General features: G+C 43.0%; 2 protein-coding genes across 2 annotated transcripts; one reads left to right on the top strand and one right to left on the bottom strand.

Moving 5' to 3' along the window:
• The first annotated feature begins 1,590 nt into the window (after positions 1–1,590).
• Positions 1,591–4,161, top strand: LOC135592448 (laccase-22-like). The gene is made up of 6 exons (XM_065081911.1): positions 1,591–1,746; positions 1,957–2,108; positions 2,239–2,486; positions 2,584–2,718; positions 2,796–3,722; positions 3,804–4,161. Exons 1-6 carry the CDS (start codon positions 1,651–1,653, stop codon positions 3,932–3,934), a joined length of 1,689 nt encoding a protein of 562 aa, XP_064937983.1. The 5' UTR covers positions 1,591–1,650; the 3' UTR covers positions 3,935–4,161.
• A 758-nt stretch (positions 4,162–4,919) lies between these two features.
• On the bottom strand, positions 4,920–12,093 carry LOC103996884 (coronatine-insensitive protein homolog 1b). Its single transcript, XM_009417935.3, has 3 exons — positions 11,298–12,093; positions 6,337–6,814; positions 4,920–6,250 (listed from the first exon to the last, which is right to left on the bottom strand). Exons 1-3 carry the CDS (start codon positions 11,780–11,782, stop codon positions 5,450–5,452), a joined length of 1,764 nt encoding a protein of 587 aa, XP_009416210.1. The 5' UTR covers positions 11,783–12,093; the 3' UTR covers positions 4,920–5,449.
• Positions 12,094–12,254: the final 161 nt, after the last annotated feature.

Below are 12,254 nucleotides of genomic sequence, written 5' to 3'. Positions count from 1 at the left end.
AGAAGGACTTAAAAGTATAATTTGTATATTCTGAGCTCGATTAACTATTCAGAGTATTTGAACTCGTTCAGCCTCTACTTAATTTCCGACCCATATGAATTCTAATTTCAGCTGACGGATCTCCTAATCTTAATTGACTGCATTATTCTTCTCTCGAACAAACACGTTGAGCTCACTTTCCTTTTCCTGCAAACTACGCCATCATCCCTTCATTCTCACTACGGACAGGCGCTTCCCAACCATTGTTTAAGCGTGGACGATGTCACAGGCAGCGAAACAGCATGCCCACAAGTCTCCTTGCGACCGCTGGTCTTGGTTCAGATTTAGGTGCCATAGGAAAGCATTCCGAGTGCTCCACAGACAATGACAGATGTTATATATATTTAGCAAATCACTAATTAAGTATCCCATATATATATATATATATATATATATATATATATATAAAGCTAATAATCATGGCAAATGTCTATGATGAGATATTCTAATGGTTAACACATTATTGTGTGATCCATTTGTTTCACGTGGAATGGTTAATTATCTTTAGTTTCTCGATCCCTATACTTAAAAAATTTTATATTGATATTTTTTTATAATTATAAAATAAAATATTTAGATCAATTTATCATCGATCTTACTAACGAAAATATGAAATATATATATATATATATATATATAATTTTAATGTTCAAGTTGATAATGACAACATCAGTGGTGGTGAATGATAACACTATTGGAGGTAACCGTTATGGATGACAAAAGTGATGATGAGAAATGAGCATCAATTTGTATCCACGTCAACGTTGATACAGATACAAAGTAACGAAATTGTCGCTTGATAATTGTGTCGACATCGACATATACGTAGAGTAGCCCTCACATTTTAATGTTACTCTTATTCATAATAATCACCCACGACCTATAGCGATATCATCGTTCTCCACCACTAATTAAAACGTTAAAAATATATTTTTAATATTAGAATAAATGGACATAGATAATATTCTTTCGTAATCATACAAATACCGATGTAACTTTTTAAAATATAAGGTTCGAGATATTAAAAGAAGTTAATAACGAGTTCCATGTGTGATAAAATATTTCAATCTTATATTATTTATTTCGCTTGCTATGTGTTTTCTTATTGTTTTACATGCAGTCCAAGTCTTTGACTATATTTGAAGGACTGGTTACTTAATCCTCCTACTACGGGAGACCTGATCAAGAGTTATGCTCTAAGGTTCAGTCGGCAAGAAGCTAAATCTGAGATGTATGTGTGTGTGTGTGTTTTCCGATGAGTAGCAAAAAAAATGATTAAGATAAGAAGATCCATCTTTTACGAAAAGAAAAATCCTTCAGAAATGCTCTATTTCATCTGATGGAAAATGACTTGCGACTCACAAGAAGTGGGATCCAGAAATGCTTGACATGGAGAGATATATGACCTTTATGTGGGATTCAAGAAATCTGGATGTATTCTCCCTGTTTATTCTACCAAAACCTTGTTTGCCAAGATTCCTCCCCGCACCTAAGATCAAAAACGACTCAGCAGCTACATTTTCCAATCCCTTTATAAGCTCCTGTTGCCTTCTCACTCCATGCAACCTTCCCAATACAGGAAGAGCGAGAGGGATAGGAAGCACAGAAGAAATGGAGTCTTCTTCTTCGTGGAAGGCTCTACTCCTCGCGGTGTTCTTCCTGCTTCCTTTGCTGGCACAGGGAATGACTCGACACTACAAGTTCGATGTGAGTATCTCGACCGACGCCAGCATCAGTTTCCAAGCCCTTCAATCTCCAACATATACAGTATGGATACACATCTCATACGACGTAAAAGAAAGCATACGAAGTGAATAATAGCTTTCTTATATATATATAGTACCGTACGTATCCTATTAATTAACCCATGCAACAGCGCCACTTCATCTTCCTGCTTTAATTTCATGGTGGGTGCAGGTGGTGGAGAAGAGCTTCACTCGGCTCTGCTCCACCAAGTCCATCGTCACCGTGAACGGCCAATTCCCGGGGCCAACTCTCTACGCAAGAGAGGACGACACGGTGGTGGTCAAGGTCGTCAACCGCGTCAAGGTCAACGTTACCATCCACTGGTGAGCAGTCTCCATCCACGCCACCTTCGAAATCTCACCTGCAAGCTTAACCACTGCTCGAGCAATCTGTATGAGCCCCCACTGCGTCGAACATTGGATCAAAGACTCATACGAGTGGGGTTGATTGCAGGCATGGAGTTAGGCAGCTGAGGACGGGATGGGCCGACGGACCGGCATACATCACCCAGTGCCCGATTCAGCCAGGCCAAAGCTACGTCTACAACTTCACCCTCGCGGGGCAGCGAGGCACTCTCCTGTGGCACGCCCACATCTCATGGCAGAGAGCTACGGTTCATGGCGCCATCGTCATCCTCCCCAAGCGCGGTGTTGCGTATCCCTTCTTCCCCACGCCTCATAAAGAGGTGGTGCTGGTCTTGGGTAATCATAGCTGAGCTCATCCGACACACGGTACTCCTTCGTTATGCGTCTTGGCATCAGAATGCAGATTGATCGGTTTGCTTCGATTTGATCTCAGCGGAATGGTGGAGATCGGACGTCGAAGCTGTGATAGACGAAGCCATGAACTCGGGTCGTGCCCCCAATGTGTCCGATGCCCACACCATCAATGGCCATGCGGGGCCCGTCTCCGGTTGTGCTTCTTCAGCTCAGGGTAAAGTATTCGAGACGCTATAAGAAGATATCTGGAAGGAGATGAGATCTGAGTCGGACATTGAACTGTAATCGCAGATGGGTTGACGGTGCGGGTGGATAAGGGCAAGACTTACCTGTTCCGCATCATCAACGCAGCACTCAACGAGGACCTCTTCTTCAAGGTCGCCGGGCATCAGCTCACCGTCGTGGAGGTGGACGCCACTTACACCAAGCCCTTCACCACCGACACTCTGCTCATCACTCCCGGCCAAACCACGAACGTCCTCCTCACCGCCGACCAAGGCGCCGGCAGATACCTGGTCGCTGCCTCCCCTTTCGCGGACTCGCCGCTGGTCGCGGTGGACAACAGGACGGCTACGGCCACCGTGCAGTACGCCAGCAGCGTATCCGCCTCCGCTGTGGTCACCACCACCAAACCTCCTCCTCAGAACGCCACCCCCGTGGCGTCCAGCTTCGTCGACGCCCTCCGCAGCCTCAACTCGAAGCAGTACCCCGCGAAGGTACCACTGATGGTGGATCGCTCCCTTCTCTTCACCGTGGGCCTCGGAGTGAACCCATGCGCGACCTGCACCAACGGGAGCCGAGTGGTGGCGGACATCAACAACGTGACCTTCGTGATGCCGACGACGGCGCTCCTCCAGGCGCATTACTTCAACACGAGCGGGGTGTTCACCGATGATTTCCCGGGGCAACCGCCTATAGCTTTCAACTACACCGGCAGCGGCCCGAGCAACATGCAGACGATGAACGGGACGAGGCTCTACCGCCTGCCTTTCAACGCTTCGGTGCAACTTGTTCTGCAGGACACCGGCGTGATAGGACCGGAGAGCCACCCCATCCATCTACACGGCTACAACTTCTTCGTGGTGGGAAGGGGCGTCGGCAACTACGACCCCAAAACATCTCCCTCCAAGTTCAACCTCGTCGACCCGGTCGAGCGAAACACCATCGGCGTTCCCACGGGAGGATGGACGGCCATTAGATTCAGGGCGGACAACCCAGGTAGGTTCACATGTCCGCACGTGGTAAAGGCCTGATGGCACAGCTTGAGTCCTGACGAGGTGGACTGATGGATGGATGCAGGTGTTTGGTTCCTGCACTGTCATTTTGAGGTGCACACGTCGTGGGGGCTAAAGATGGCGTTCGTGGTGGACGACGGCAAGGGCACCAACGAGTCGCTGCTGCCACCACCGAGCGATTTCCCAGCTTGTTAGCTACGGAATAGTCATCCATCGAGGAAGAGAAGACGAGGAAGCAACTCAATGGAAGGCAGAGAGTTGCGGACATGTCGTCGAGGCTTTGCTTTGTTGTTGCATGAATGTTTTGTTGTTTGGGCTTGCGTTTAATTTGCGGCGATGCACGTCTGAATTGTTTATGGACCAAAACAGCCTTTTTTGTTTTTGGTTTTGATTGTAAGAATTTAAAGTTGATGCAATAATTAACTATATGCATATTTATTATTACTACTATTATTATTCATTTTGTTTGGTCCATCAATCACATATGGAAGCTTGTCTTCTCCCCGTTATGGATTTCGAAGAAACGGAAGAGGAATAAAATATAAGAAAGAAAGAGGAATTGGGATCCGTTCGTTCCCTTCTCTTGTCTTCCTCTTTCGGATAACATATGCTAATCTCGACCTGACGTCCTAATCATCTATTGCTCATGGATTTGCGTGGTTCCAAAGAAATATCACAAAGGCTTTCAGAAAGTGGACATTGACATCACCGTACTGCGCCTGCATCGTTGTCGATGTTTCCTTGTCGCCTTTATTTCCAGACTTCCATCCATGTGGTGGCATCTGCAGGTAGAAGAAATTGTGGTGATTTAGGCCTCACAAATACAGCGAAATGGAAAATTAAGAAGATTCAAGGCAGCAGTATAGCATGATTGCTCATCCTTGTTAAGCTTTTGCGTTGCGAACAACAGAGCTTTCTTCCTCTTTTTGGCAAGACCAAGACCACAGCCATGATCGGAGAGCTTTATACTTTCAGACAACTTTGTCTTCCGGAAGCATTCTGATTCCGAGTTCCCTCCCTACTCCCTACTCCACTGGCACAAGAGGACTCCCAGCACTGTTCATGGAGGAAGAAAGAGATGGAGATGGAAAGCAAAACAGTGGTTATCGAGATAAAGGTGAAAGCAAAATGCAGTTAAGAAGTTTAACCAACAAAGGCACGTAGTTACTACAAAACGACAGAAAACAGAAAAACCAATCGCTGTTCATCCCCTACTTGAAATGATATTGTCAATCTGCGTACATGACCGCTTGCTACACTGATGCTACATATTGACTTGAATGGCAACACTTTGAGACACAGCTTCCTCTCAACTAGTATCATGATTCAGATAAACAGATCATAGAAGGCAGCTGAGATCACAGAGTTAGCAAGAACCCAAGGGCAACGCGGTCTTCTTCGTGGTGACATCTCCCCAGAGAGGATGTCCCGATGCTCGAAAGAAAGATCAGCACTTAACAAGCAATAAAATAATAGATTTGGCAGAGGTGCCGTGACAGAATCAGCACTTACCACGTGATAAACCCGTCAGCCGATCAGAAAGCTCATCGGCTTTCAGAGAAGAAGACAGCTTATTATAGTACTGGCTGCACAAATTATCAAATTGATACAGACAACACATATAGACGTGTTCATCACTGGCGCCACCGTCGATCCTAATCGGCGATAGAGTAGGGCAGAAGGAAACAGCAAAGGCACGGTATGTAGCACTCAGGCTGGATACAGAGGTATCACGGTCTCTGGGCAATCTGTTCGTTTTCCAGCAAGAGAGTAGTAAGCCAGAATTTGAGCCTGACTCTCGATATTGCCTCGCCTGTCTTCGATTCCATCGGCATCCTGTCTCGGAGGTATAAATTCTATGTTCCAGAAGTCACGCGCCATGGCCAAAAGGTCGCGGCCCGTAGGGGATGCAACGTATCCCTGAACCCATAGATATCTCAAGGAAGGTAGCTGCAAAGCTGCCATGGCTAAAGCACGCTCGCTAAAACAGCAGCTCCTCAGCTCTAGCTTTTGCAGGCGTGGGCATCCCCGTGAAAACAGCTGCATTCCACGGTCGGATTCCCCAACATTACCCATCAGTATCCACCGTACGTTGTTGCTATATTCGCCAATGTAACCGAGACCTACGTCTGAGAGACCTCCAGGTCTCAGATAAACAGCAAGTCTCCTGAGCTGGGTGCATCCTCTCAGCAGAGCACGGACCCCATTGTCAAGGGGCAAGTCTGTTATCCTCTCTTCTCTGTCGAGTAAAACAAGACGAAAATCGCATAGGTTTTTGCTGAAATTGCCAATACACTCAAGAGCTGCATTTGTGATATCGGAGACATATACTGCCAGGTATTCCAATTCAAGGCATCCCTGTGCTAGAGTCGACAGACCAACCTGGGAAACCCGACCCTGTTCATCCTCTAGACCCTGTTCATCATCCCCTCGTTCTATTCTGAGCCTTCGGAGTTTCTTACATGTCTGAGCGACAACCTCTAATCCTCTATCACCAATCACATTCCTCACCTGCCAAGGAAAAAAAAGGTAGTTTCAGTTCATCAGCTCGAAAGTTTATGGAATGAGGTGATAGCAGGAGCTATGACATATGCTACCTCAAGAACTTCCAGATTTGGACAACGTTGGATCAGCTGACAATGATCCTCAGTGCTGAGAAATGTATACTGCAAGTCCAGCTTCTTAAGTGCAGCAGCAAATGGAAATAATATGTCCATTTCATTCTTCCCCATATAGATGAGGCCTATGCAACATAGCTTGGGAGGAAACTGGATCTTCTTATAACTATCAACCTCTCCAACTTGATCATTGAATGAACCCCCGCCAAACTCTTCCAATGACGTTGCAATGCGGAAAAAATTAACCAAATCAGAAATGTCACATTCACTGATCTTCAAGGAAACCAAGGACCTGCAATTCTTAGCAAGTAACTCGAGGTCCTGTGGTGTAACTCTGAGTTCTGTCATATAGAAATTCAAAGTCTCAAGCACAGAATTATTAATAGCAATTTCATGAACCCATTTGCCATCATTCTCAGTAATTGAGCTTTCTTCCAAAAACAATGTTCTAAGGCATCTGCGAGTACAAATTAGTAAACCAAATCAGTTGAATCATCAGATGATGGAGGAAACCAACGATAAGTAGTCAGTTGCACCAGAACATGATGTTTCCAAAAGGTCAGTACCACTGAAGACGTAAAAGTACTCATCATGATGAGATACCCAAGGATCTGCTTGTGAAAGATAGCCTAGCAGCAACTACCACATAGAAGCAAGGCTAGATTATCTGGTTTAATAGTGTTGAATAAACTGTTAATTAATATTAGATTCGTGCACACAAGACCATATAGATACACAGATATGGGTGGGTGTATATGCTGACACAACATATAACGCCTAGGCATACATGTAAAATTATACACATTTATTTTTGCACTTACAATCCTATGTTGTCTTTTTTATAAAATAAACCCTCATTCATTTAAACCTTCTAGTCCTGATAATGATCCAAAATTCTATTAATAATCCTTGGCATTAAGTTCCATCAGTCAAGTTAATGAATGATTTACAAGCTGACTTAAACTTGATCTAGACTGTACAATAAATAGCTGGGAGTAGTTGAAAATTTTGTATCCCCCTATAACTGAAAAAATCCAAGAGTCCTCAGTGTTAAGGTCCGCCAGTAAAAACTAATAATCAAATAGCATCAAACCGAGTCAACTTGATAAAGACAGTACCATATTTGAGGAAAATTTAAAAATAGATTAACATCCCCTGAGAATATTGCTCGACAACTATATTGCACTAGAAGAGTTTCTAAAAAATTTCCACCTTTCTTGAGGCGAAGGAGTAGGTTACAATTATGCCCACAAGACAAAACACCCCTGTAGTTGGCATAGTTGTATACATACCAGGCAAGATATTGTGCTTCTACAAAGATCCAATATGAGTAAAGCAATTGGCACAGTTAATGACATCGGAGGCTCTACTTTGACATGGAAGAGTGTAACAACAAGCTACAAATAAGTATTGCTGAAGAAATATATTTCCCCTGGATTAGATGGCTGAATATGTACCATGTACAACATCTGATGCAGCCTAGGACTGGTACATCAGATTTCAGCTGATAAGAGATTTGATCAGCCACTAACCTCAGAAGGCTGCTCCAAGCTAGAAAAGCATCTAAGGGACATTACGAGCAAATTAAGGCATAATAAGCAGCTTCAGTTACAAACAGGAGATTCTTCCAAAACAGAAATCTGTTGGCTCTTGTAGCATACGGACAGCAGCCCAGCTGCCTCTTCTACTTGAAATCAGCATGTCGTAGTAAATTTAATTCTGTTGTGTGTGAATTCCAGAAGATAGGAACGAGGGAAAGAGATGAAGAGAAAGAAATGGGAGAGGGAGAAGATCGGGAAGAAGACACCTAGCTTGGCCTAGTAGAAACTGTAGCCAATTTTGTTATTTCCAAAATATCCAACTAATATGAACGGGCAAATGCCTGTCATTTAAGAAGATCAGTCCGTAAAGAGCCTTTTCCTTAAGAAACCGACTAAATACAGTTAAAACCATCCAATTAATGGAACAACCTAGAGTTTGAGTCTGACTCAAACTCTTTTATGAGCCATTTATGAGCCACCATATCCAGATGTTGGCTCATTAAGCCAACCAAAGATTTCTCATGCCAGATCTCAAACTTTACTATTAATCTAACTACACCTCTGAATAAAAATTTAACCAAACCCAATCTAACATCTAACTAACGCCAAAATAGATGCCTTCATGGCTGTCAAAGGCAGAGTATGGTTGCATCAACACCACAAGACATCCTACTAGTATTCTTTGTGCAAAAAGCAAGATTATCATGTATATGATGTTAAAGGCTCTACTGCAATGTAAAGGAATATGGCAACAAATTACAGAATAAGGAAAATTCTTCATGGCTTAGTTGTTCAGAAACACTAAACTAGTATAAAGGTAGACAAGGCTGATGCAGAACTATAAGCTATCCATAATATTTCCCAATTTGCCATGATGCAAAAATCTTAGTGGATTTTCACATGGGCAGCTAAAATACTCAGAAAGATGAACTGTCTTGCTTTTCTGCCTACCATCAAAGAAAGTTGACAATTTTACCAAAAGATATCTTAATGTAGAAAGCTATGTCCTTTAATATTTATTTCACGCCTTTGTACTTGATGATTTATTTTACATCTTCGGAAACAGAACTAGTTGGATAATGAAGATACATTAAAAAACTCACCCTTGGTTAAGAAATTCAGGAAGAAAGTGAACGTCAAAGTGGAACTCAACAGTACGCATCAGACTATAAAGGGAATGTCAAGGATATAAGTAAGATGAGATTTCCAATAAAGAATTAAGTTGCATGCATTTAATGTTTGACAAAGGTGACGAAAGAAATTAATTTGAAAAAACATCCAACATTAAACTGGAGGAAATTTAGACTTATTCTGTCATGGGACCAAGATGTGCAGGGAGTAAAACATTGACTAGGGTCACCAAACTTGGCCAAAAGAAGAGAGATATGACTATTTAGAGGTAACTTTAGTGTGGAAAACAATTTATTTTTTGTCAATATTTTTGCTCTACTTTGAATTTTATCCATCAGCCTAAAAGACTTTACCCAGCATAAACAGCAACGGAAAACCAAGTACGTATAGTAAGTTGTGGCCAAGAGATCAATGTGGAGACCATCAACGGAGATATCCAGAAAAATTATAAAAGAGCAATCAAGATACCAAAAAGAGTATAAACATTAAGGGAGCACAGCAAATTCTGAACTATATCAAACTGCCTTGCATGGCGTTACCTGTACATATCTGAACTCATATCTTTGCAACCGAAGTGTGTTATGCACAACGAGCACCATCAAGATAACTACATATAATTATCATGCGAAGTTTTCGGCCTCCATTTCACACAGTCATTCTTCTTATTGAAAAGATATACAATACTATAAATTATCACAGACTGTCGTTAGAAGTTATGACAGGAAATTACAGAAGATAACAATCGTTACTACTGGTACAACAATACAGAAAAGATCAATTCCAATTCAAATTATGATACACTGTCATTCAAAATTACAAAATAGATTGTTTCAGTGTATAGTTGAGTCTACATTCCTGTTAGTACTGTAATTTCCAGCTACCAATATACACGACGCAGCAGGACGTGCTCCGAAATCATTATGATGACTGTTCTAGAAGTTATAACTGCCAGTCTGACACTATTACAAAATTTTGTATCTATCTTTGAAAGGCCAAAGCCTTCTATGTGCCACAGATAATAGCAGAAGGAAATTTTTCCGTAGACATCATAGGAAGAAATGACCATAGAATCACTTAAATTATATGGAAGGTATGTCTCCATTACTATGCGGGAGACATGTTTACAATTGCAAGGTTTAGCATATCCATAGCAGAAGGAAATTTTTCCGTAGACATCATAGGAAGAAATGACTATAGAATCACTTAAATTATATGGAAGGTATGTCTCCATTACTACGCGGGAGACATGTTTACAATTGCAAGGTTTAGCATATCCATAGCAGAAGGAAATTTTTCCGTAGACATCATAGGAAGAAATGACTATAGAATCACTTAAATTATATGGAAGGTATGTCTCCATTACTACGCGGGAGACATGTTTACAATTGCAAGGTTTAGCATATCCATATTATAGCCATCCTAAAATCTACTTGGACATGCTCTACGAACCAAAGTCTCTTGCTTGCACCATCAGTCGGTGAATTAAGAAAGTACATCAGACCATAAATTCAGTAACAAATGAGTAGCTTATTTATGAAAGGATTCATGCTTTAAAACTTTAGAGTTTGCAGAAAACACCCAACTAAATTGTTGAGAATTATTATTCTATAGAAGATGAATAATGTTCTTCTACTAATGGACAAAAAAGGTCTTCAAGTTTGGAGCATAAAACGGGAATTTTATCTACTTGAAGGTGATTTGACATGATATTGTAGCATCACAAACATAAACATGACAATCACATCATGGAATTAATGCCAATTTCCTTTGTGTGAGGATGATGGTAACTGTGCTAGTGCAATGGGTATGCAAGCATTAGAATTGACATGAAGGACACAAATGTTTGTAATTTGATATGTTATAATCCATATTCCTGATGATGCATACCTGCCTTTCTAACAGAAGAAAGTGCGTTCCAGTAAAAAAAATTCACAGTCGATAACTACTTCAACTCAGAGCAATTGGATCTTACTACCCCAATCCAGTAACACTCTAGAGCAATATGATCTTATAATTACAAGCCTTTGACTAAATCAAACAAGAAGCAGTCAAAGACTAATCTATTGGAAGCTAGATGTACTTTGGGTGCGGAGATATAATTTGTTGCAGGCTACCAAGCGCGACGGACCAATCTAAATGTGCTCAAGCACCATATATTGCAGATCACGGATAAAGTAAATATATCAAAACGGAAAGAACTTCTAGAAAGAGGGCAAATAAAGGGCAGTGAAAACTAAATAAAGATTCAGTCAACTAAAAGAGTCGTACCTGCACGAACGCGCAACCAGGAAGAGGGCATCTGTGGAGAAGCCAGAGCACTTGTCGAGCTTGAGCGACTCGAGCATATGACCCCTGGCCTTGACCAGCACGCCGATATCGTCGTCCTTGACGATCATCCGCCGGAGGTGCAGCGACTTGAGGCAATTGAATGCCTTGGCGATCTCCCTGACCCAAGGCCCGGCATACCCACCCCAGTCTTCAGGAATGAGATTGAACATGGCGGCCCGGGGCTTCCCCTTGAGCTTGAGGGACTCGAGGTTGGGGAACCTCCGCCGCAGCCGCTCGGGACTGGTGGAGTAGCAGATAGCGATGGTGACATGCTTCCGCGAGAGGGCGTCGATCTGGTACCACTTCTTGCACACCAGCGACACGGCCTCCCGGTCACGCGGGTCGTCCACGTGCCCCAGCACGAACTCCAACGCCAAATCAGATATCGCAAAGCTCATCACCCTATTCAAGGTCGGCCGCTCCATTCCCCCAACCCAGAAACTGCCTTACCACCGGATCCGCTACCGAAAGGCAGCCGCCGGGGGCTCCATCGATTCCGACGGATCAAGAACCTTTCCTCCCGATCTAACAGCTAAAGAGCCAAACAATTACGAGCAAAGAGCAGACCCAGCAGCTAAATCCGAGGCGGAATCGGGATGTCGGAGCGGGCCATCGATCGCCGGAAAGCGTCAACCCTAAATTTCAGTGGGAATTTTTCTGGTTTTGTTTTTCTTGTCGCCTTCGCTCCGCTAAAAAGGAGGCGAGAAAGAGAGAGAGAGAGAGAGAGAGAGAGAGAGGAGATGATAACAGCAAAGGAGAAAATAATAGTACTATATGATAGTGAGGAGAGAGGACTCGCGAGCTTTTACATTAGTTTGTCGTTTTCTGGGTGAGCCGTTGAGGCAGCAGCGTAGTAGTTAGTAGTAATCCCACCCCTCCAACAGACCGCACGATTTG

The sequence above is a fragment of the Musa acuminata genome, chromosome BXJ1-9 (assembly GCF_036884655.1).
Source record: "Musa acuminata AAA Group cultivar baxijiao chromosome BXJ1-9, Cavendish_Baxijiao_AAA, whole genome shotgun sequence".
NCBI lineage: Eukaryota > Viridiplantae > Streptophyta > Magnoliopsida > Zingiberales > Musaceae > Musa > Musa acuminata.
This window is presented reverse-complemented; position numbering and strand designations above follow the sequence as displayed.